Genomic DNA, 25,778 nt, shown 5'->3' on the forward strand with positions numbered 1-25,778 from the left:
AGGAAAAAAAACAAAAACAAAAACAAAGAAACAAAGAAAACCCCCCTGGATTCTTGTAAAATTAAGTTAAAAAATATTCCTGGCCTTGGCTGGGTAGTTCAGTGGATAAAGCATCATTATAGTGCATTGAGGCCGCAGATTCAATCCCTGGTCAGGGCATGTAATAGAAGCAACCAATGAGTTTACAACTAAGCGGGACAACTAAGTGGAACAATGAGTTGATGCTTCTCTTCCTCTCACCCTTTCCCTTCTATTCTTCCTCTCTCTCTCAGTCGGGAAAAAAATCCCCGTATTTTTTATTGCTCCTCAGTCTTCTATTCTTTGCATTAACATGGCCAACGCTGCATTTGTTCTCCTACACAGCAACTAGAGTGACCACTTAAGACCAAAAATCACGAAAAACTAATGTCAGATTTGAGATCAGCACACTTGAATTAGGTAAGAACAAGTGTTTTTGTGGATGCAACAAAAATTTTGCCCCCCAGTGTTAGATATCTTTAAATTTTTTTAAAAATTCATTTTAGAGAGGAGAGAGGGAGAGAGAGAGACAGAGAGGGAGAGAGAGAGAGAGAGAGGAGAGAGAGACAGAGAAGGTGGGGAGGAGCTGGAAGCATCAACTCCCATATGTGCCTTGACCAGGCAAGCCAGGGTTTCGAACTGGCGACCCCAGCATTTCCAGGTCGACGCTTTATCCACTGCACCACCACAGGTCAGGTGATATCTTTAGAACATCACCACAAAGCATGGAATATTCATTCTTTTAAATGTACACAGGACATTTCCTAAGCTAGACTATATGTTAGGATACCAAAAGGTCTCAATAAGTTTAAGAAAATTCAAATCATATCAAGTATCTTTTCTAACCATATGGTAGGAAACTAGATATCAATCAGAAGAAAAACTGAAAAACACAAAGACATGAAAAAAAAAACCAACCAAAAATCAGATGTCACATGTTTTCTTAAAACCCTCCAACAGCCTTAACTTGCTTTTCCAAACTCATCTCCTTCCACCTGCTCCCTGTTTAAGATCTTCAACCCCTTTTCTGTATCCCTTCCCTGGATATTAACCTTTTCCCTGTTAAAACAATTAAGTTTTTGTTACAAAATATTCAGGAATTCTCTACTTTTAAGAACAATCATTGACTTCACAAACACACGGACCCTAATTTTCTTTTTCTTTTTTCTTTTTTTTTAAATTTTTATTTATTTATTTATTCATTTTAGAGAGGAGGGGAAAAGAGAGAGAGAGAGAGAAGGGGGAGGAGCAGGAAGCATCAACTCCCATATGTGCCTTGACCAGGCAAGCCCAGGGTTTTGAACTGGCAACCTCAGTGTTTCCAGGTTGACGCTTTATCCACTGCGCTACCACAGGTCAGGCACGGACCCTAATTTTCTTCCACTGCCTTTATGATAACCTACCTAGAAATCCCAATGCTTTCTTTTTTTTCTTCTTTCTGTATTTTTCTGAAGCCGGAAACAGGGAGAGACAGACAAGACTCCCGCATGCGCCCGACCGGGATCCACCCGGCACGCCCACCAGGGGGTGATGCTCTGCCCCTGGGAGGGGAGGGGTCGCTCTGTTGCGACCAGAGCCACTCTAGCGCCCAGGGCAGAGGCGGAGGAGCCATCCCCAGCGCCCGGGCCATCTTTGCTCCAGTGGAGCCTTGGCTGCGGGTGGGGAAGAGAGAGAGAGAGAGGGAGGAAGGAGAGGGGGAGGGGTGGAGAAGCAGATGGGTGCTTCTCCTGTGTGCCCTGGCCGGGAATCGAACCCGGGACTTCTGCACACCAGGCCAACGCTCTACCACTGAGCCAACCGGCCAGGGCCCCAATGCTTTCTTTAACAGGATTCTTAATAATCCTCTAAGACCTTTTTAGTAATTTATCCCAATGTCAGAGCAGAGAAAATTAGTCTGGAATTGGTAAAATATTTAAAGCCTTTAAGAATCAGTTTTTGTCCTTTTAATTAAGAATAGTGGCCCTGGCCGGTTGGCTCAGCGGTAGAGCGTCGGCCTGGCGTGAGGGGGACCCAGGTTCGATTCCCGGCCAGGGCACATAGAAGCGCCCATTTGCTTCTCCACCCCCCCTCCTTCCTCTCTGTCTCTCTCTTCCCCTCCCGCAGCCAAGGCTCCATTGGAGCAAAGATGGCCCGGGCGCTGGGGATGGCTCCTCGGCCTCTGCCCCAGGTGCTAGAGTGGCTCTGGTCGCGGCAGAGCGACGCCCCGGAGGGGCAGAGCATCGCCCCCTGGTGGGCAGAGTGTCGCCCCTGGTGGGCGTGCCGGGTGGATCCCGGTCGGGTGCATGCGGGAGTCTGTCTGTCTCTCCCCGTTTCCAGCTTCAGAAAAAAAAAAAAAAAATACAAGAATAGTAATTGTTGCCCTGGCTGGTTTGCTTAGTGGTAGAGTGCTGGCCTGGCGTGTGAATGTCCTGGGTTTGATTCCTGGACACAGAAGAAGTGACCATCTGTTTCTCCACCCTGCCCCTCCCTTTCTCTCCCTTCCACAGCCAGTGGCTAAACTGGTTGGAGATATCAGCCCCAGGTGTTGAGGATGGCTCCATGGAGCCTCTACCTCAGATGCTAAAAATATCTTGGTTGTCAGCATGGCCCCACATGGGCAGGGCATCGGTGCCAGACACAGGTTGCTGGGATCCTGGTGGGGCACATGCAGGAGTCTGTCTATCTCCCCTCCTCTCACTTGGAAAAAGAAGAAAAACATACACACACACACACACACACACACACACACAGAATAGTAATTGCCATTAGTAGGAAGAATCTTAAAACATATGTTAGAGAAAAGGGTTGAAAGACAGTTTGAATAGAAAGGGTCTTACATATTCTTTTAGAAACTCCTACACATTATTAAAAACAAATCAAATGAAAAGAGTAAACTGTAATCTTTAGATAAATCCAAATAAAAGCATAAAAATTCTATGTATGTATAACCCGAGTGAGGTTTTATTTAAATTCTGGAATCTGACTGTAGCTAGACATAGCTAGGTTATAATCTTCATTGAGAATATTGTCATCATACCTATGCATGTCAGCCAGTTTGGACAGGACCCGGGCAGCATTACTAAAACTTCTGTTCTTCTCGTAATACCTCCAGAGCAAATCCATATAGCGAACTTTGTTTTGGTCAACTTTGGCCATTCGAGCTAGATGTGGCTCCAGAAATGGGGAAGCAATCTGGAAATTGTAGTTACCCAGAAATATTGTCTCACCACCTACTTGCTCTTTGCACAGTAAATATAACATTTTAAAGATAACCACAGGCGTGCGTCATTTTATGAACACATAAGCAAAACAATAATCCAAAAATAGATAAAAGAGAGGGCAATTTTTCTCATTGTAAATGATTTTTGTTTTACCAGTTGATGAGAGGGGTGCTGTGATAGATGCATTAGGCTGATAAAAATAACTCACTATAATGCAATATAAATCCTTCAATGAACCCTTCGAACACAGCTATTGAGTCCTAGACTCTGAGCTCAAAGGAATCCCGGAAATGACCAAAGGCCACCTGTTCATTTTACAGACTGAGAAGCAGACACTGGGTAGTGAAGAGACGTGTGCAGTCACATAGCGACTGATGGTAGAGCCACTACAAAGTTCAGATCTCCTGATTCAAAACCCAGTGATTTCTGACCCACAGTGTAAACTGTCCCAATCAGCAGACAGATAAAAAAAAATGAAGAGCAATAGCCTACTTTGCCCACTAGAAAAAGATATTGTATTACTTAATAGAAATTAATAATGCTGGAATAAAAACCCATTTTTTACCTGTAGCAGTTTATCTGCAAGGTCGGCCTGTATGAGCCAACTATAAAGGGCAATGCTGAAGAGTTCATCTTTGGATCGTTGAGACAATTTCAGCATCTGTTCAAACTGAAAGAAAGCAAGAGGAAAAATTAGCACACACAAAGGCTCTGCTGCTGGACATCAAGATCCCTTAGCCTTACTCAGTCCTGGGAAGAAACCCAGAATCCTTACATGTATTAAGAACTGCTACCCTCCCCAAGGTGACATGCCACCACTACCACACAGAAGTTCTAAGCACAGTGCATCTTCAGAATGAAGACGTGCTGTGTCCCTTACGTGGTGTCCTGCTTCTTCGTTACTCAGCATGTTGGGATCAGATGACAACACAGGAGGCCCCGGCTTTTTGGGTACACTGGGAGACTGAGGGGCAGCTTTACTTTGATTTACCAGTTCTTGAAGTGTATCTGTAATGCACTTGTAGCTGTTTAGTCTGAAAAAGAATGGGGAAGAATCAATTACATTAATTAGACAGTAACTGATTTATCTTACCTGATTTTAAATACACACAAGAATTTAAAACTACTTTGGAGAATAAATATATGTATCTATTTGGTATTAAAAATAATAGAAATCGCCTGACCTATGGTGGCGCAGTGGATGAAGCGTCGACCTAGAATGCTGAGGTCGCCGGTTCAATACCCTGCACTTGCCTGGTCTAAGGCACATACGGGAATTGAAGCTTCCTGCTCCTCCCTTCTTTCTCTCTCTCTCTCTCTCTCTCTCTTTCTCTCTCTCTCTCTCTCTCTCTTCCTCCCTCCCTCCCTCCCTCTCTCCTCTCTAGAATGAATAAAAAATAAAATAAATAATAAAAATCATATACTTTTTCAATAGATTTGTGAAGCATTTGGCTAAACATAAAAGAATAAAATCATAAAAATGAATGTATTAACAAGTACCAAGCCTTACTTAGAAAGGGCATGTATTTCCTTTATGGAAATACACTTTTCCCTTGAATAGTTTTTACTAATTTGTAAACATTTAAAAATAATCCTTTAAAATAAAATACTTCACTCAGAACCAAAAATTGAGGTGAGGGGAAAGCCAGTTTTATTTTCAAGTAAGTAAGTTACCTAATTTAAAATCAACATTAATAAAATCTCAGAAAAACCACAGAAGCAACTTCTAAAACATTTATAAGATCTCAGGGATTTTTACCAGACCACAATTTTATCTCCAGGAAAGAAATTACAATCCTGACTCATGCCTTTGATAAAGGAAACTGTTTAAAAGTGAAAGCATAATTGAATTTTATAAGGTTGTATTTGAAGTATTATTTCCACAAAGAAGTCTGTCAAGGTAATAAAACTCGCCTTTCTTGGAAAGCCTGAAGGCCCAGGATATCTTCCTCTGGTTCTCCATGTTTATAGAAATGAAGTCCAAGACCCTGCGGGTCTTTCTTTTCTGCCGCAGTAAGAGAAAGCTCCACTACACCCTCATAAAAACGCACTAGTGGGAAAGAAAAAGGACAGACTTAATGCTTATTAAGCAAAGTACGGTTTTCTTCTTAGCTGACATAAAAATACTGATCGATATTATTTTGTTTCTATTGTACAATAGTCACCCTGGTGACAATATCATATAGAATTTTTCTGTTGAGTCTACCGAAGAACAAGGTCCTAAAATGCCTAAAAGCTGGCTATTAAATATATTTTCTTCATTAAAAAGTAAAAAAGTTTGTATTTAAAATAACAAACAGGAGAGTTTTGGTTCCTTGTTGAAAGAAATCTGGGGACTCATAAAGTCGCCATCTCTGAGTGTGGGCTCATCAGCACAGGGTCACTGGCTTGAATGGGAGAATTGCTCACATAATCCCAAAGCCCGCCAGCTTGAGGCCAAAGGTTGCTGGTGTGAAAAGCCCAAGGTTGCTGGCTTGCACAAGGGACACTGGCTTGGCCCTGGTCAAGGCATATACGAGATGCAATCTATGCACAGCTAAAGTGTAAACATCTACAAGATGATGCTTCTCACTCTCTCCTTCCCCTCTCAGAAACGATTAATGCACAACTAAAGTGAAACCAACTACAAGGTGATGCTTCTCATCCTTTCTCTCCTTTCTTCTCGCTCTTTATCTTAAAAGAAAAAAAAAATCTTGGGATTCAAACAATATCTTTGCCAACATTTATTACTTTTATATATTATGTTAGATTTAACTTTAACGTAATCTTAAAGAAAATAGGCAGGTAATATTTTAAGAACTAATCAAAAACTTTTAAGCATCTTAAAACTAAATGCAACCCAAAAAGCAATCTCATCCAGACAGTAGTTTACCAGGACCAGGACTGAAACCCTAATGTTAAAAAGTTACATATTGGAATATAGAGAAGAGCAGTCTAGCCTGGCAGGGGCCAGTGCAGTCACCCAAACTAAAACAGGGACTGAATTTCCTATGTCATAGACTTGAGCCAATAAAGTTGAAGGAAGATTTGCCTCTGGGAAGAAGCTCTTCATCACTGACTTATGTTAGTCACAAAATCATTTGTTCCCTTAGTTAAAAAGTTAGGAAGAACATTTTGTTTTTCACCTTGTCTATACTGAGCACAAACATTAGAAAGGTCAACTTGATGGCTGATTTTCTGATATTCCTTTAATGATTCCCTTAACATTCTTTCTTTTTCCATTTTATTTTGAACTTGTCGGGATCGCTGGAGAAGCTCATTTGCCTGAAGTAGAAATGATAAGAACTTAAAAAGACATAAAATCAAGTATATAGATGATGCTGTCAATATGTTTTAGTCTATGTCCAAATTTACATCTGGTTTATTATAATCAATAAAAAGACAACTCTACAAACTTACTTAATTTTAGGCAGAAAACTTTTGACCAAAAAAATGCTAGCTATTCTTAATTCCTCTCACAAATACGTTAAGCAAGATAGATTTTTCTGGTAAATTCCTTGCCTAGTCAATACATTATTGGTCAGCAGGCAGTCCACATGATACTGATTTTTTAAATTATTTCCACCTGTAGGAAAGGATCAATAAAAATTGTCCAGTTAACTCTGATTCATTACAGACTTACTTTCGTTTTTAGTGATTTGCCTTAATTTCTAAGGAGGTATATTAACCATTGTCTTTTTAAATACGGCCTAGAACTACCATCAAAGATTCTTTATGAAAAACTTAAATGAAGATAGATGTTAAGAACTCAAGTATTCCAACCCCTTCTTACACAGATGAGGACTCTGAGGCCCAGAGAGGTTAAGAAACCTCTCAAGGTCACATATTAAGTACTAGAAGATGGTCCCCCACTCTGATTCTAACATGCCGCTCATTACACTGTGAAACCTCTTCTGTAAGAGACACTGAACCGGCAACAAAACTCATACCTTAGAACAGACGGCGTCGTCAGTGCTGTACAGGAGTGGGCAGATGTCCTGTAAGTGTAAACTAATGCCATCAACAGCAGCATTGTCTCTGATGTAGCAGTTGATGAGGGAAGCAATTAACGCCCCGCTCAGTTCTTTGTCCCGGATTACCAGATCTTTAAAGGTGGTAATTTTCAGCTGCTCTTGAAATTCCTAGAAAATAAAAAAAAAAGAATCCTTTCTTCTATGAAATTTATAGGAATATCATATTTCCATACAGAATAAAATTGCTTTCATAATTTAACCAAAAACATTAACAGACTTTATTCAAAAGTGAAAATATACTGAAACTATACAAAACCAACACGTTTTTGAAATTTTCATAGAATCATACAGAATTTAAAAAGAACACACAGTATGTCTAGTCCAAATCTCTCACTTCACAAAGGAGGAGAAAGCAAGGCTCACACAGAGCCCAATTAGAGCATGTCTCCTGACTTCAGTTGCAACCAGGGAAAAACAATCAGCTACATTAAAAAGTCTGGGCTTACATTTCTTTTTCCTAAATCATGTTACAATTCTATTATTCAAGCCCTACTAATGTTGGAATTTAGTCTTGTTTTAAACAAATCTGCTTAAATAGAATTTTAAATTACAGAGGTAATTTATACAAAAATATTGCTTAGCGATTTGACTGATAATTCTTTTTTCTAAATTTCAGCAAATTACACTCTATGTCCAAATTTTTGTACTGCCAAGTAATTTGTAGAACAAATTTTGTATGCAAGAAATATGTAGAACTTTAAAGATGGATCACAAAAAAGATGTCTAGGCTAAAAATTTACCTATATTATATTTAGCACCCAGCAAAACTTATTCTACCTGGTATGGAAAAGTTATAATTAAACATTTTAGCTTGAGGGTTTTGTTTGTTTGTTTTGTTTTGAATTAAAAAAGAAATAAAGAAATAAAACCACCAAGCACCTAGGGGTTTTGACCCAGCGACCTCAGTGTTCGGGGTTGATGCCCTACCTGAGCCACCAATGGTCGGGCAATCCCTCCATCTTTAGTGCAATCTTCCTACAGCACTAGCTTTATCATCACCTAGATCAGGGGTCCCCAAACTTTTTACACAGGGGGCCAGTTCACTGTCCCTCAGACCATTGGAGGGCCAGACTATAAAAAAACTATGAACAAATCCTTATGCACACTGCACATATCTTATTTTAAAGTAAGAAAACAAAATGGGAACAAATACAATATTTAAAATAAAGAACAAGTAAATTTAAATAAACAAGCTGACCAGTATTTCAATGGGAACTATGCTCCTGTCACTGACCACCAATGAAAGAGGTGCCCCTTCTGGAAGTGCAGCGGGGGCCGGATAAATGGCCTCAGGGGGCCACATGTGGCCCGTGGGCCGTAGTTTGGGGACCTCTGACCTAGATGCTCCCCAAAATAATCCCCTCCCAAATCAAAGTGTAAGATTCAAGTTCACTCAAAAGAAAAACTAAGCATAGGATCAACACTGGTCTTAAGGGAAGAAAAACACCCTACCTTCTGAAGTTCACCTACAATGACAGTGAACTGATGCTCACAGAGAAGTTTCCACAAAGCCAGAGCCTGGTAGGATTTTCGAACCAGCTGCTGGATTGCCTGAAGTGAAATCTTTTCACTCACTTGAGCCTCTAGTTACAAAAGACAATGAATGAAGTTTTATGAGATGACATAGGCTGTTTTATTTCAAAGTAAAACAATACTTTACCTCAGATAAAAACAACTATTAAGTTGTATAATATTAAGATTATCATAATGACATAATATTAGTAATAGTAATAGTAATAAGAAATTCTCATTATTTTCTTCCCCCTGATCACAGGCAATCACGAGCACAAGTTGAAGTATTTATGTTTTCTGCTCACTATTATATACACACGCGTTTGTTTGTGTGCACACATAAACAATAAAAATACTGCTGTTTTAAAATAATTTATGACACTGCTTTTTCCCATTAGTTGTATTTCTGCAGACTGTCCATACCATGTAAATCTAGTACATTTACTTGCTGAGAGTTCCATCATGTAAGTATACTACGATTAGGTCCACTGTCCACCTGAAGAACATTTATATATACTTTCCTCAGTTTTCCTACTAAAAGAATAGCAATAAATATCCCTAAGAAGGTCTCCTGGAAGCGCGGTCTGGCTTCTCTAGGGCTGAGTTTCCCAAGTCCTGGGTTAGGCTGCATTGACAAGTCATAAAACCAATTCTGACGGTCAAGGTAGCTTTTTCTTTCTTTAAGATAAAGTCAAATAGAATAAAAAAAAGCCATTTTGGAGAGTAAAACAGATACAGTTATTTCCTAAAATTCTGTTTCAGTTGTGTGTGTATACTTTTAAACATCTGGGTCAAGGGTAACATATAAAGTCAGACTGTGAGTTCCAGGATGTGTGTCAAGGGGAAAAACTGCCAGCTGTGTGCATGTATGCATCCGCACCAAACTGCCCTAGAAAGGGAGCATTTCAGTGACTACGGCCAGCAATCAGAATGCTCCCATGTGTGTAAATCCTTCCCATGACTGCTTGTACTGTCATGTCAGGCTTACGGACTTACTGAAGTCCTGAAGAGAACTGATAAAACAGTGAACAGAAAACAGGGCCAGCAGGAAGAAAGTACTGTATCTCAGGACAAGGTAAATGGCCGGGTCTTAATTAGCAAAGTTCTATCAGCCAAAATAATTGGCTCAAACAATAGAAAGCAAAAGAACTTAAAAAAAAATTGTATGGAAGGCAAAATTTAAGCAGTAATTATCATCTAATTCATAGCTGAAATAACTGAAGATTATAAGAATTTTTGGTTCCTTTAAACAACCAAAAATCTGATTCACATTTTTAACCCTATAAAATAAGTGTGTCACTAGTCATTATAAAATGCAAATCAAAACACAATGATACCCTATCACACCATTAGGATGAATATTATTTTAAAATATTGAAAAGTGGTGCAATGCAGAGAAACGGGAAGCCTGTGTCCCGCTGGTGGGTGCAGGGTGCAAAGCCGTGGATCCATGGCAGCTCCTCCAGAATGACAGACAGAATGACCACGGGCCCAGCAACCCCACTCTGGTACACAACAGAAGAACTGGAAGCAGGGATTCAGATTTACATTTGTATTACCGTGTTCACAGCAGAATTGCTCACAACACTCAAAAGATGAAACCAATCCTCATATCTATCTACTGGATGAATGGATAAACAAAATGTGGTATGTACACAATAAAATATTATTCAGTCTTCATAAGGAAGGAAATTCTGATATATGCTACAACACAGGAAACTTTGAAGACAGTATGGTAAGTGAAACCAGCCAATCACAAAAGGATAAATGCTGTATGATTCCACCTACAGGAGGTAGCCACGTAGTAATATTCAGAGAAAACAAAAAAAGGAAGAATGGTGACTGTCAGGGCTGGGAGCAGGGTAAAACAAGGAGTTAATGATTCATGGGGTAGTTTCAGTTTGGGAAGATGAAAAACGTTCTACAGATAAACAGTGGTGATGTTTGCACAATGTGAATATACTAAGTGTCATTATCCTGTTCACTTAAAAAAGGTTAAAGGGGTAAAATTATTTTTTTTTTGTATTTTTCTGAAGCTGGAAACGGGGAGGCAGTCAGACTCCCGCATACGCCCGACCGGGATCCACCTGGCACGCCCACCAGGGGGCGATGCTCTGCTGATCCTGGGCTTTGCTCTGTTGCAACCAGAGCCACTCTAGCGCCTGAGGCAGAGGCCATGGAGCCATCCCCAGTGCCCGGGCCATCTTTTGCTCCAATGGAGCCTCGGCTGCGGGAGGGGAAGAGAGAGATAGAGAGGAAGGAGAGGGGGAGGGGTGGAGAAGCAGATGGGTGCCTCTCCTGTATGCCTTGGCCGGGAATCGAACCCGGGACTTCCGCACGCCAGGCCGATGCTCTACTACTGAGCCAACCGGCCAGGGCCTAAAGGGGTAAATTTTATGTTATGCATATTTGACAATAAAATCTCATTTTAAAAAGATGTGTATCACGTTTTCTGGAGTAAGGGAAAAATTTATGGGCTAAAAGTTATGGAACTATGCCTGACCAGGTGGTGGCACAGTGGATAGAGCGTCAGACTAGGATGCAGAGGACCCAGGTTTGAGACCCCGAGCTCGCCAGCTTGAGCACGGGCTCATCTGGTTTGAGCAAAAAGCCCACCACCTTGAACCCAAGGTCCCTGGCTCCAGCAAGGGGTTGCCTGGTCTGCTGAAGGTCCGCGGTCAAGGCACATATGAGAAAGCAATCAGTGAACAACAAAGGTGTTGCAACGTGCAATGAAAAACTAATGATTGATGCTTCTCATCTCTTTCCATTCCTGTCTGTCCCTGTCTATCCCTCTCTCTGTAAAAAAAAAAAAAAAAAAAAGTTATGGAACTACATCATGACATCCATATTGTCCTACTTTTCCCAATTACACTGATGATACTTAATAAAAAGTATTTGTTACCACAAACTAGATCTTCCTGAAAGATGTGTCTTATTTTCTATTCATCTAATAAAACTCTCTACCAGGCTTATGTACCGTTTAAATGACCAGAAGTAACTATTTACCATGTAACTTCCTCTGCAGCTCCTGTTGCATTTGCTGGGTATTGCCGTTCTCAGGGCGCATGAGTCCCATCAGCCTCTGTGGCACTTTGGCAGTAGTGCTGAAACAGAAACTCCAGAATGTATGCCTGTGACTTCACAGCGTTAGCGACACAGAATCCCTATACCACATAGTCAGCAATTCACAGGGCTGCACAATTATCACCACAATCTAATTGCAGAACCCCCTATTTGCTGTCAACCCCCACCTCCCCCTTTCTCCCACCTCTACCCTAAGCAACCACTCCTCTTACTTCCTGTGTCTAGAAATCTGCCTTTTCTGAATATCTCATATAAACAAACTGCTGTAAATATATTTTTCCTCCTCAGAGTGAAATAGCACTGGTAAATCAGATATTTTAAACTGGAAGCGTTTTAATCTCTTAGATGCATCAAGCTTCACTGAATAGATGAATAATAACAATACTATTTTTTTAATTGAACACTTGCTTTTTGCCTGCACCAGTATTTAACCTAATACAATAATTCTGTAGGAAATTATTAAGAATCCTGTTTTACACCCGAGAAAACTTTAGGACAAAAGTGAAAAGCAAAGACTCTGCTGTAAGGAAATGCTGGCCACTGAGAGACATGAGTGGTAGTAAGTGCATTTGCTGCTCATCTGGTGAAGAATCTGACGTGTGAGCTCTAATGCAAACTCAGGAATAAAAGGAAAAGACTGATGAGATTTCAGGAGTATTAGTAACTGACATTCAGTAAAATATACATTAAGACTTTTAATTTAGCCTGACTGGGCAATGGCGCAGTGGATAGAGCATTGGATGGGACGTGGAGGACCCGGGTTTGAGACCCCAAGGTCGCCAGCTTGAGCCCAAGGTCGCTGGCTCGAGCAAGGGGTCACTCGGTCTGCTGTAGCCCCCTGGTCAAGGCACATATGAGAAAGCAATCAATGAACAACTAAGAAACCGCAACGAAGAATTGATGTTTCTCATCACTCTCCCTTCCTGTCTGTCTGTACCTATCTGTCTGTCTCTCTGATTCTCTCTGTCTCTGCCACAAAAATAAAAGATTTTTAACTTAAAAGTATATGACTACTGAAGCTATAATTGGTACATGGTAGGAGAAAGCAAATAAGTGATTATGTCAATGTTGTTAGAAAATAAGATTTTTAGGGTAAAAGCAATACAAATATACCATAAAGAATTGAGAAAATATCTTGTGTTCTCAAATTTGAACCAAAATACTAGAAGTTCTGATTTTGTTTTATTAAAAAGAAACAACAAAACAACCTACAGCCTGCCCAGGGGAGTGCACAGCAAGCAGCCCTAGCTACTGCCTCCAACACCCTCTTCCACCAGGAGAAGCCAGGGCTCCTGAAGAAATGGCTGATTGCATGTCCGTGATAGGAATCGAACCAAATGAGCCTGGAGGCTCTTATCACAGAAAGCAAAGAAACTGTTAAAGAATACTGTCAAAATGAGTCAAGAGCAACTGGAAGAGGCAAAATATGGAACAATTTTCCATTAAAAACAGCAACCTGCAATAGGCTGCACTATTAAAACCATAGATTAAGAATGTCACTAAATAAAAACCTCAGCTGACAGCAGTGGCCAAGAGGGAGCAAGCCTGCTGCAGGCTCCCTCACTAAAACTGAAACCTGGACAGAATACGAAGAGCAACTACCAGCGGAGGCAGGTCCACAGACATGGACCAGTGGTTGCCAGGGACAGGGAAAGGGGAACGGACAAGTGCTGAGGCCTAGATGTTCATGTCCCCACTGAATTCAGATGTTGAGGCCCTAACTCCCAAAGTAATGGTATTTGGAGGTGAGGCCTTTGGGAGCTAATTGGGTTTAGAGGAGGCCATGAAAACAGAGTCCCCATAATGAGATTAGAGCCCTCATGAGAGGACAGCAGGGAGCTTCTCTCTCATTTCCTCTCTTCCATGTAAGGACAGGGAAAGAAAGCAGCTATGTCTAAGCCAGGAAGTGGGTCCTCCCAGAACCGGAACATGCTGGCACCCTGATCTCAGACTTCCAGCCTACAGAGTCGGGGGAAATAACTGTTGTTTAAGCCTATGTTTTTGTTAGTCCAGCCTGAACTAAGACAAGGATGTCGACTAATGGGCATAGGGTTTCCTCTTGGTGTGATGAAAATATTCTGCAATTACACAGCAGTGGTTGACGATTGCATAATCTTGTAAAAATACTAAAAATCATTAACCTGCATATTTTAGAAGAATGAGTTTATTTTTAAAGTGTAAATTTTTTTTTATTATGTGTAACATAGGTACAATTATTTAAAGTTAATTAATTTTTATTTAAGGAATTTCACACACTGTGAGTTCTTCACTGCAATTCCTCCAGAGTTTGAGTCTTAATCTCTTTTTTTGCTCAATCAGTTGTCATGTCAGTCACTCAGTCCTAAATAACAGTAATAGAGATGATCATGTGATCACAAACTATCTGGTCCCGAGCAACCTACAATTAGCAAGATCAATCTCCAGAGGTCTGAGACAGCTATTATAAAATCTCACTGATTATCAATGGCTATTACAAAATCACCTACACAGCCTGTGTTAAGAAAATAAGAGTTAATAAAATGTTCTCAATAGGCTGAATGCTAGCAATATAGCAGAAAGAAAACCCAGTGGGAAAATGTTTTGTGGTCATGTCCATGGCAAATGAGAAACTGCATTCTAAAAGCCTTGGTAATGACTGTAGAAGGATGAGTTTTAGAATATGTGAATTATACCTCAGGAAAAAATAAGGAAAAAAGTTAGTAAATCCATTTATTCTTACTTTGGGTTTCCTAATGGTCCTCCTGCAAACTGGGAGTTCCTGTCTAGGAATTCTTGCAAGCCTTTTAGTTCCTGCAGCACCGACTCCAGCAGTTGGGAGGGAACACTACTTTCAATCTGTAAAAAAAAAAGTATTTCCAAGTTTAAAAACAGCGAAAAGGCATGTATACATAAAAAACACATGATGTATTTATATAAATTTTAATTTTGAAGTACCTTCACTTCATAAACAGTAAAGTTATTTCTTTTATCAATTCGCACTTGGTAACAAGAGTGCATGGCCGGGTACCACATCCCTCCCCTCCTAGTCTGGTTTGACTTAGATATAATTTACAGACAATAAAATACACAAATCTTAAGTGAACATCTTGTTAACTTCTTACATTTTAACAGTCACAGCCAGACCTCAATACAGAACACTTCCGACACCCAGGAAAGTTCCTTAGTGCCCCACATGCATTTCACTTCCCAGGTAGCTTCTTTCCTAACTCTTATCACTACAGATTAGTTTAGCCTGTTCTTGAAGTTTACATAAATGAAACCATGTACATTATAAGTAAAAACGTGCTTATTCTTAGAAATGTGAACATAAAAAGACTAGCAGAGTTGAAAAGATACTTGGTATCTTTTCATTTAAAAAATAAATAGCTTAAAATACATTGCATTCATCTTCCACATTAAAACCAAGGTTACTAACTGATTTTATTATAATACAAAGTTCTACACTGTGCTTCCTCAGAGTATTCTAGAATGTACACAAGTACATGGAAACCAGTAGTGGGTCCATGGACTTTGTCGGTATATTAACAAAATATTTCAATAGTAGCTCTGGGCAACATTAAGTATTAGGACTTACTCTCTCACATAAACCTTATGAAGGAGATAGATTATTCCCATTTTACAGTGAGGTCTCTGAAATGTTAAGAAATCTACTCATCTGTTAATAAATGTTAGAGGAGAGACTTAAGCCAGGGGTTGGACAGTTCACTGGGCAAGTATGCAAACACATACATAAACAAATAATCAATGCATCTTGTTTATGTGAAACAAGAAATGTGTAACAATGTACTCAACCAATAACAACATAACCCAGTTACATACGAGCAGTGAATATTACTATTACACAGCACACTTACCGCTGTGATCTCTCTGTTGCCACTCTTGAATACTCTTTCCACAACTAAACTAGCATCCCAGATATTTCTGGAACAAAAAGATGTTTTAATAATTATGCTGCGGATGAATAAAAATAATTACAACATGTAGTCAATTCCTCTCTATGTGTTTATTAAAATATAGCAATTGTTTCATTTAACATTTTACTAAATGATCTGAAAAAAAGAAAACAAAGTTTTCAAAACCTGATATATCTGTTATTTAACTAACTAAAATACTGTTAAAGAAAAATCTAAAGGCTCTGGGGAATAAATTATAAATCAAGAAGCTTATAATGCAAAAACAAATTTATAAAGCAGTTCTGCACTATTTCAAATTTTTAAACCAATAATTAGAATAAAAGCATACATCTGAAATCTACATAGTGGCATGATAATTAACTAAACAATAGGGTATACTGATCGCAAAAGTGGGTGTGGTTCTTTATCCCTCCTATACCTAACCCCTTTACAATATGACTCTAATGCAGCTCTCATAATAAGGAATCCATGCCCCACCTTTGAATCTGGGTCCGCCTGGGTTGGTCAAATAACAGGTGGGAATAGTGGTTATCCAATTCTGAGCCTAGGCATCAAGGAAGAGGTTCTCACGGAACCTGCCACCACCAGGTGAATAACCCCTGGCTAGCCTGCTGGAGGATGAGAGGCCATGTGGAGAACCCAGCTGTCCCAGCAGGGACCGCTCTGGCCAGAATACAAACGTGACCCAGAGCTCAGTCAAGGGCGAAGAGCTCTGTTCAACCTCACAGCTAATTACACATGCAGGAGTCTAGCTGACTTGCAGACCCATGTCACTGAGTGATGGGGTGGTTTGTAACACTGTATATAATATTTACCAGGATATACTTTGAAGATATATCTACAAGAACAAATATAGAAAGACAATTAAAAAGCTGAATGATAGAAACAATCTTATGAACCGATATGTGAACTAAAACTTTAGGTACACTTTAATAGAAATAAATGATGCCCCCAATATAGAATTAAAAACATTCAATGATACAAACTAGAAAACGATGAGCAACAGTTGATTACTCCACGAAAACCTTACCCCATGATTCGGGAAAAGTAGATGCATATCCCGTTGTGCTTCCCGGAGTACACGATCTCCGGGCCAGCCATGTAGCCCATGCCGGCAGCCTGAACGGCCGGACTCCCGGGTGTGCACGCTGGAGTCGACATGACAGGAGGGGGCACACCTTGCACACAGGTAAGGAAAGCAAATCTTATATGTAACCAAGAACATTCAGAGTTCTCAACAACCCACATCTATTGTATCTAGACCCACAGGAATAAATAGTCACAAAGAAACTGAAATAAAGAATGTGAAAAAAAAAAAAAAGAAAAAAAATAAATAATATAAATGTGGGTTTTTTTGTTTGTTTTTTGACAGAGACAGAGAGAATCAGAGAGGACAGGAACAGACGGACAGGAAGGGAGAGTGATAAGAAACATCAATTCTTCATTGTGACACCTTAGTTGTTCATTGATTTCTCATATGTGCCTCGACCAGGGGCCTACAGCAGACCAAGTGACCCCTTGCTCAAGCCAGCGACCTTGGGTTCAAGCTGGTGAGCCTTGCTCAAACCAGATGAACCTGCGCTCAAGCTGGCAACCTTGGGGTCTCGAACCTGGGTCCTCCACATCCCAGTCCGATGCTCTATCCACTGCGCCACCGCCTGGGCAGGCTGAATGTGGTTTTTATTAATGAGTGACTTAGACTTAATGGTCTTCCCAGGTCGGCTTCCGATCATGATCATCACAGCCAGGACGGAAAGCAAAGACAGTTTACAATCACGGCTCCTTCATGATGGAAGTCCAATTAAACTAATTTTATAGATTTCATGGTTGGTAATTAATTCTTGATACCGAAACAAAGGGCTTGCCAGGGACTACTAATGGTGTTCCTAAATAAAGGTGTACCAGCCAAATGCCAGTCCTTGCCTGGATGTTCCTGCTATTAAATTACATTATTTAAGAGAAAAGGGCAAATTAATCATGTTCACAACAAACATTAAAGATAAGTCACCGCCTGACCAAGTGGTGGCGCAGTGGATAGAGCGTCGTACTGGGATGCGGAAGGACCCAGGTTCGAGACCCCGAGCTCACCAGCTTGAGCGCGGGCTCATCTGGCTTGAGCAAAGAGCTCACCGGCTTGGACCCAAGGTCGCTGGCTCCAGCAGGGTGTTACTCGGTCTGCTGAAGGTCCACGGTCAAGGCACATGTGAGAAAGCAATCAATGAACAACTAAGAAGTCGCAACGAGAAACTGATGATTGATGCTTCTCATCTCTCTCCGTTCTTGTCTGTCTGTCCCTATCTCTGCCTCTGTAAAAAAAAAAAAAAAAAAAAAGATAAGTCACCATGTTAGCTCTTAAAAAAAAGTATTAATCGCCTGACCAGGTGGTGGTGCAGTGGATAGAGCGTTGGACTGGGATGCGGAAGGACCCAGGTTTGAGACCCCGAGTTCTACAGCTTGAGCGAAGGCCCATCTGGTTTGAGCAAAAGCTCACCAGCTTGGACCCAAGGTCGCTGGCTTGAGCAAGGGGTTACTCAGTTTGCTGAAGGCCCGCGGTCAAGGCACATATGAGAAGGCAATCAATGAACAACTAAGTTGTCGCAATGCGCAACAAAAAACTAATGATTGATGTTCTTCATCTCTCCGTTCCTGTCCGTCCCTGTCTATCCCTCTCTCTGACTGTCTCTGTCTCTGAAAAAAAAAAAAGTATTAATTGACAAGAAAGAAAAGAGGTACCTTGAGATGGTGTTCCCAAAAAGGTTGGATTTGAATACGGACCACCACTAGGGAGAGGAGAACCTAAAAAGGATACAGGAATACAAAGATTTATAAAGAACTTCCTAATTTTTGAATCTGACCAAAATTAGACACAGAAGCTATTTTTAAGCAAAGGAGTGAGGAGTGGCACTACTCATAATTTATTCAAGAATTTGGGATTCAAATTAATTTCCCAGTAATTTTCTAACAATCCTCATTTTGGAAAACACTGAGGTAGGAGTTTATTTATTAATCATTTTCTTCCTTTTGAATAAATTACTAATGAGTTCTGTAAATACTATGGGTTATATCTTATTTTGTTCCCTAGTATACCTTAAGAACTCAGTATATCATCACTTTTAAGAGTCAGATACCTTTGAACTTATTCACCCATATAGTAGCAGTAATATAATTAAGAACTTTGTCCATTAAAATATGCTACAAGGTTTCTAAAATTCAAACTCTATTAGAAACAGTTTCAGCCCTGGCTGGACAGCTCAGGTTGGTTGGAGCACCAAGCGGAAACGCAGAGGTTGCTGGATAATTTCCCTGGTCAGGGCACATAGAAGAACAGCTCAATATTCCTGTCTCTGTCTCCCTGCCTCTCCCTACTGCCCACTCAAAAAAAAGAAAGAAAGAAACAGTTGCATTTCAATGTTTTATACTCACTAGCATAGACAGGAGATCCCAAGATGGGACCAACGTTACTCGGGGTGGAGAGAGAGGTTGGAAATCTCATCTGAGCTTCACCGCCATACCTATCATTACAACAACACAAATTGAGTTTGTTCAGTGAAACTATCCACTTTTAAAAGCTGAAATTGTTCTAACTCCTGCTCAGCTTTCAAAATAAAGCTTTAAATATTAGAGACTTCCGTATGTTATTTTAACAGTGAGATACAGGATAGGGCAAAGTAGGTTTACAGTTGTGAGTATGCAAAAACAGTTTACTCTTGTGTTATTACTTATTAATTAGTGTATTATGTATTTGTAATACAACTATAAGCCTACGTTTACCCTACCCTGTACATGAATAGATAACATTAAAAAATACTTATTTAGTAATGACTTGAAAATCATTAATTACTATATTATAAGGGACTAGCAATTTCTTAAAAAGAGTCCAGTACAACAGTGGTCCCCATTCCCTAGGCCACGGACCAATACTGGTCTGCAGAGAAAAAATAAATAACTTACATTATTTCCGTTTTATTTATATTTAAGTCTGAACGATGTTTTATTTTTATTTTTCTTCGATATTTTATTTTTAAAAAATGACCAGATTCCCTCTGTTACAGCCATCTAAGACTCACTCTTGCCACTTGTCTCGGTCACGTGATACATTTATTCGTCCCTCCCTAAAGGCCGGTTCGTGAATGTATTTTCTGATATTAAACAGGTCCGTGGCCCAAAAAATGTTGGGGACCACTACAGTACAATACGTTACCGTAATTTCCATAGTAGATTATGGTTAGACAGTACTTTTAAAAATTCTTTTAATCAAATCACATTTCAAGTTCTTATCCTAAGCTAAAAATTTTCCAAATAAAAATATCTCTCTGATACCTAGTTTCCTAGCACAATTCAGAGTCCATGGGTGCCAGTGACCCACAGAAAGCACTGGTCTAATGTGGGGGAAAGTAACCAGACACAGAATGCAACAACTGGGGGAGAAGGAGGTGCAGGAAGAGGGCCAGGCAGAAGAATGGGCAACAATGCACAAAGGGTGCTAACTGGCTGTTTCTATTCCCATTACAATCCTTCCCAAGTTCACCTTTCTGCAAACGAATTTTAGTAACTCAACTGTTTGGCAAGCCCTTAAACTATCATATTCGTCAATGTAACATTTTAAACAGTGGCCAAGGACAAAGAAAGCTGACACACACCTGAAGAAAGCCCGCGTGGCCCAGGCTGACACCTCCCTGTCACAGGCGCCAGTGGAACAAGCAAGGATCAGGCAGGTTGCACAAGCCTGGTCTTCCTGTCAAAAAAAGAGCATTTTCCCTGATATTAAACACAAACATCTAAAAAGTTTTGTTTAATGCTGAATCTGGTGTTTCAATCTGTGCCTAGCACAGAGCAGGTGCTCAGTAAATTCTTGCTGAAGTAAACACTGTTGGTTTCAAACTTTATCATAGGTGCTGTTATTAAAAGATGCTCTCGTTTTTATCTAGATTCTCTTAGTTTCTGCTTTATTCCCCCAATTTCTGTCTCCATTGTTTTTTTACCTTTTAGAAAATAATTAACAAATGCTAGCATTTGAGTCCCTGTCATGTCTCAGGTATTATTTAAGAGTTTAGTATTTATTAATTCTCACATCATATTCTATTATAAAGTAAGGCATAATTTTCACATAAGGAAACGGAAGCCCATGGAATTCAAATAATCTCCTGTGGTGGTGACGGTGGTGGTTTTAATCTGGAGTGTCTGTATTTAACTTTGATCTGATACTCTGGATTTTATTTTTTTAAGATTTTTTAAAATTTTTATTCACTTGAGAGAGAGAGAGAGAGAGAGAGAAGGGGGAGGAGTAGGAAGCATTAACTGCCATATGTGCCTTGAACAGGCAAGCCCAGGGTTTCAAACCAGTGACCTCAGCATTCCAGGTAAATGCTTTACCCACTGGGCCACCACAGGTCAGGCTGACATTCTGGATTTTAAACTAGCACTCCCAGCTCTACCTTGTCACTTCTTGTTGGGGACTAAAAGCCAACAGGGTTTTGCAGTTTAGATTTTTGGGGGACAGGTGTGGGGAACTGGCAGTAAGTTGACAGTCTGCCCAACCCCCCATCTCACTTCTCACTTGTTCTGTGAAGTTGCTAAAGGCTATTTTTTTCCACACCTTTATGTTAGCTATGGTGCTGGATTGTTTACACTCTTCCTACTCCGCATGTTCCTCCTACCACCCGGCACTCACTGGGAAAGATTGGAGGCAAGTTTCTTTTTATCCTTTGTCTTGTGAAGTTAAGATGTTATGTATGGTGGGGTTTTCTGCACTTAGGAGAATTCTTGGGATGCCTGGGAAATGTGACTTTGCTTTAATGATCTCTTTGATGTGCTAAATGGCCTTACTTTGCCCTATAAATAAAGCAGGTTGGGGAATGGAGCTTTGCTTTTTGCACACTATCTCTTGCGTTGCAAAGAGACCTCGCGAATCCATCCTTTTTCTCTGAGCCTATTTTCTTAATTCCATGCAGATCCCACTCAGGACCTGGAATTACTTAGCTGTGCTTGTTTGCGGCAAGGGGCGCCTGAACAGGGACCTGAGAAAGGGAAAACTAAGGGCAGGTGACGGAACTCCCCAAGTGTGCACAGTAAGTAAAGTTTTTCAGTATTTTCAATAGAGTTTTCAGGGAGATTATAATCGGGAGTAACAAATTATGGGATAGTTAGGGTAAAAAGGGACCTTTTTCTTTTTGTACAAATGTTTTTTTGTTTTTTTTCTTAAACTTATTTTTATTTATTCATTTTAGAGGAGAGAGAGAGAGAGAGAGAAAGAGAGAGAGAGAGAGAAAGAAAGAGAGAAGAGGGGAGGAGCAGGAAGCATCAACTCCTGTATGTGCCTTGACAGGTCAAGCCCAGGGTTTTGAACCAGCAACCTCAGCAATCCAGGTCACGCTTTATCCACTGCGCCACCACAGGTCAGGCCCTGTACAAATGTTTTTATTTGAGGAGAAGATGTTGTTTGATCAGAGTGAAGTAGAAATGGACAGATATAAATATGAGAAGACCTTGGAGTCTGAGGATGACAGGGGAGATACTGAGAATGTCGCAGCTATGGCCATTTTAACCTTTGCGCCTCCACTGCCCTCTGTTCTTTCTTGTGCTTATCCAGTTGCTCCCAGGGTCTCTGTCTCAGACTTTTGGAGATTCTGGCTCCTACAAAATTTAGATCAGGCTCAAGATAGAGGGGATTACATCAGAATATGTGCTGATATTGGGCCTTCATATATATGCAAGGTCTGGCTATTGCCTCAGTGTTTCAGGGGAGGCTTCCAAGACAATACTTTGATAAATGACAGAACAAACGAAAGAAAGGTCAGGGAAATACTTCTGCCAGTGGATCTTGTTTCTGATGTGGAGGTTTAGGACATTTTACTAGAAATTGCCCTACTCCCCCCAGATGTAGCCTCTTCTTCAAGGGCAGCCAAGTCTTAAAGCTCCGGACTTATGCCCACGCTGCAGGAGAAGAAACCATTGGGCAAGTGAATGTAAATCTAAGTATACTGCTGAAGGGCAGGTGATTCAGGGAAACAATCAATGGAGCCTTCCCTGGCCTCCTCAACTCAGTTTGCCACTCAGCTAAAATTGAGGTAGAGAAATCTCAGCATAGTCAACCTGAATTGTCAGTTGCAGCAGCTAATAAAATTTAATAATGAATAGGAGACTCAGGTGTTAGAAAAGTTACTTTTCCTGTTATTGTTTCTTTGTTTTAGCTACAATCCTCTGAACTTACCATTTTGTTTCTTGTCTCGAAATTGGATGAGGGACCCAAGGTGGATCTGTCTACAAAATTTTCTTGCAGCCACCAAGATTTTTCTCAAGAAAGTTCTGATTAGTCTGATCTATCTTTCGTGCCTCTCAAAAAATGCCCTAAGATCAGGCAGGCATCTTTCTAATCGGGTAGTGCTCTGAAATCCTGGGTTTCTCTCCAGTTTGTCTGATTCTTGTTTCTGTTTAGTCTTTGTTTAATGTTGTCTAAAATGTGTCTCTTTTTAAGGCCTGAGTTAAGTTCTTGCATGCAAAAATTGGAAATGCCAACTCTAATATTGAAAAAATAAAATGGTTTCATCCCTACATTTTTTTTTTTTTTTCATTTTTCTGAAGCTGGAAACAGGGAGAGACAGTCTGACAGACTCCCGCATGCGCCCGACCGGGATCCAGCCGGCATGCCCACCAGGGGTGACGCTCTGCCCACCAGGGGGCGATGCTCTGCCCATCCTGGGTGTCGCCATGTTGCGACCAGAGCCACTCTAGCTCCTGAGGCAGAGGCCACAGAGCCATCCCCAGCGCCCAGGCCATCTTTGCTCCAATGGAGCCTTGGCTGCGGGAGGGGAAGAGAGAGACAGAGAGGAAAGTGTGGTGGAGGGGTGGAGAAGCAAATGGGCGCTTCTCCTGTGTGCCCTGGCTGGGAATCGAACCCGGGTCCTCCGCATGCTAGGCCGACGCTCTACCGCTGAGCCAACCGGCCAGGGCCCTACATTTTTTTAAACCGGAACTTGTAAGGAGTGCTCATTTAAATTTAAATAAAATGGAATGTGGATCCTAAAGACTTGCTAATTTGGTTGAGCTGATGCATCTGTTACTGCTAAGCAACACTGATGGATTTTTTTCTCTTGACTCACTCATGAAGCAGTCTTGGGGCAAGGTAAATTTCCCTAACAAAGGTCGAAGTTTATTTTTTACAATAGGTATAATATAACGAAGGTCATATCAGATTTTTTTCAGCCTTATGTGCTCTCTAGATTGTCTGATAATTAATGGAATAGAAATGTTTGGAAAAATATGGGAGTGTTACTTAGAAAAGCATTTACTACATTTTGTCAGACTTTTGGAATTAACCTGGGGACAGGTATTTCCTTACAATCCTCAGGGTCAAGGCATTATAAAGCATGCCCAGCAAACACTTAAAGGTCAATTATATAAAAAATAAAAAAGGGGAAGTCATGCCCTGGATCTCCTGCAAATCTTTATCACAATTTTTACTTTAAAAAATTTTTGAATACTGATGTACAGGGCCATTCAGTGGCCCAGAAACTCTAGAACCCAACAAGAAAAGCCTTCCCTGAAGTGCGATGGAGGGACCCACTCACAGGAAATCTGACAAGGGCCAGACTCTGTTCTCTTATGGGACCGAGGATATGTGTGTGTTTTTCCTAGGTCTGCTGAAGCTCCTCGGTGGGTTCCTGAACATTTGGTAAGACACCATGAGCCAGGATAAGAGACTCACTTCACAAGAACAATTGTATAAGGCTTATTTTACTATGTTCTTGTCCTTCTCTCTGTCAAACCCATTCCATCTATCAAATCCTCTTAGCACACTCCAAACCTCTTTCTCCTGCAAAATTCCTACCCTCCTTCATTTGATCCAGCTGATAACGCTGTCCTGTCTTTTTCCAATCAGCTCCAGATATACCTAGAAAGTTTATATAGATAGAGAAGGATCCTCAAGCCCTTCAACAAGATTTATAATGACCAAGAGGAATAGGAAAAGGCATACAGAGCCCAAAGAGATCAGACGAAATAGCAGACACTCTTAAAGGCTCTAACACCCCTAAGTGGCCTCATAAGACTCCATCAGGGCCCTGCTTCAAGAGTGGAAAGGAAGGTCATTGGGCTAAAGCCTGCCTGGCTTCTTGGCCCTTGCCAGGGCCATGCCACTGCTGTGGAAAAAGGGACACTGGAAGGTAGGCTGCCCCCTTGCTCCTCCCAGGGAGGGTTCAGTCTCTTCCAGTCCTGCTCCAGCCACCTGTGACCTAACCTTGCCCAGCTGAGACTTGCCATTGAAGACTGAAGGTACCCAGGGCCACTGGCCCCATCTGACGTCACCGTGCCATGGACAAGCCTAGGGTAAACATCCAAGTAGCAGGTAAGCTGATCGCATTTCATATAGAGACAAGGGCCACTTACTCTGCCTTGCCCGAATATTCGGGTTCTACTCATCCCTCAAAGATCTCTATTGTGGGTGTTGATGGTCTTATTTTTCTCCTTGCTTTCCATGGATACATTGCCTTAATACATAGTGTCTCCTTTACACACTCTTTTCTCCTCCTGCCTCAATGTCCCATGCCTATTTTAGGCTAGGACCTACTTTCCAAATTCGGAGTCTCTCTCTCTCTCTCTCTCTCTCTCTCTCTCTCTCTTTTTTGCCCACTTCTACGAATTTCCTTCCACCACCTAGCATAGTGTATCCCAAGGTTCTCCTGACCAACCCATGGCTACAAAACTCCAGGAAAAGGCCCACTGGGTTCCTCTCTACAGGTTAAAGAAAACAGAAGCTCTGTCTCCATACATGCTGCAGATGGCCCTTCCAGTCTACCTGAATCATTGCCAGAGATCCAGTATTGACATTCAGCTTGAGGCAAAAGCTTAATGTGCTAGCAGTGGTCACTGGGACTTGGATGCTAGCTGCAGAGTATGGAAATGTGACAACAGTTCCAGTGCCTTGTGGACTTTTCCTGAATGTGTGTGACTCCTGCTCCTTGGGACAGTTCTCATACTGAAGTGGGGTTAGGTTGCATTTACAGATAATGTAGCGTGGTGATGTGTCAACATGGACT

The 25,778-nt window shown here is 40.9% G+C and overlaps 1 protein-coding gene and 1 non-coding gene across 2 annotated transcripts in view; both read right to left on the reverse strand.

The window, feature by feature from the left end:
• NUP155 (nucleoporin 155) overlaps positions 1 to 25,778 on the reverse strand; it is a 63,603-nt gene that overhangs the window by 13,549 nt on the left and 24,276 nt on the right. The window contains exons 15-28 of the mRNA XM_066239976.1: positions 20,385 to 20,479; positions 19,168 to 19,256; positions 18,478 to 18,540; positions 16,775 to 16,922; positions 15,685 to 15,751; positions 14,550 to 14,665; positions 11,753 to 11,850; positions 8,684 to 8,814; positions 7,148 to 7,339; positions 6,344 to 6,482; positions 5,133 to 5,268; positions 4,099 to 4,252; positions 3,784 to 3,888; positions 3,035 to 3,189 (exon numbers count right to left, since the gene is read on the reverse strand). Of these exons, the coding sequence (XP_066096073.1) occupies positions 3,035 to 3,189; positions 3,784 to 3,888; positions 4,099 to 4,252; positions 5,133 to 5,268; positions 6,344 to 6,482; positions 7,148 to 7,339; positions 8,684 to 8,814; positions 11,753 to 11,850; positions 14,550 to 14,665; positions 15,685 to 15,751; positions 16,775 to 16,922; positions 18,478 to 18,540; positions 19,168 to 19,256; positions 20,385 to 20,479 (1,688 nt within the window). The remainder of the gene's footprint in view (positions 1 to 3,034; positions 3,190 to 3,783; positions 3,889 to 4,098; positions 4,253 to 5,132; positions 5,269 to 6,343; positions 6,483 to 7,147; positions 7,340 to 8,683; positions 8,815 to 11,752; positions 11,851 to 14,549; positions 14,666 to 15,684; positions 15,752 to 16,774; positions 16,923 to 18,477; positions 18,541 to 19,167; positions 19,257 to 20,384; positions 20,480 to 25,778) is intronic.
• Positions 14,348 to 14,468, reverse strand: LOC136321240 (small nucleolar RNA SNORA32). The gene has a single exon (XR_010728517.1). It is a non-coding gene; the product is annotated as a small nucleolar RNA SNORA32 (small nucleolar RNA).

The sequence above is a fragment of the Saccopteryx bilineata genome, chromosome 1 (genome assembly GCF_036850765.1).
Source record: "Saccopteryx bilineata isolate mSacBil1 chromosome 1, mSacBil1_pri_phased_curated, whole genome shotgun sequence".
NCBI lineage: Eukaryota > Metazoa > Chordata > Mammalia > Chiroptera > Emballonuridae > Saccopteryx > Saccopteryx bilineata.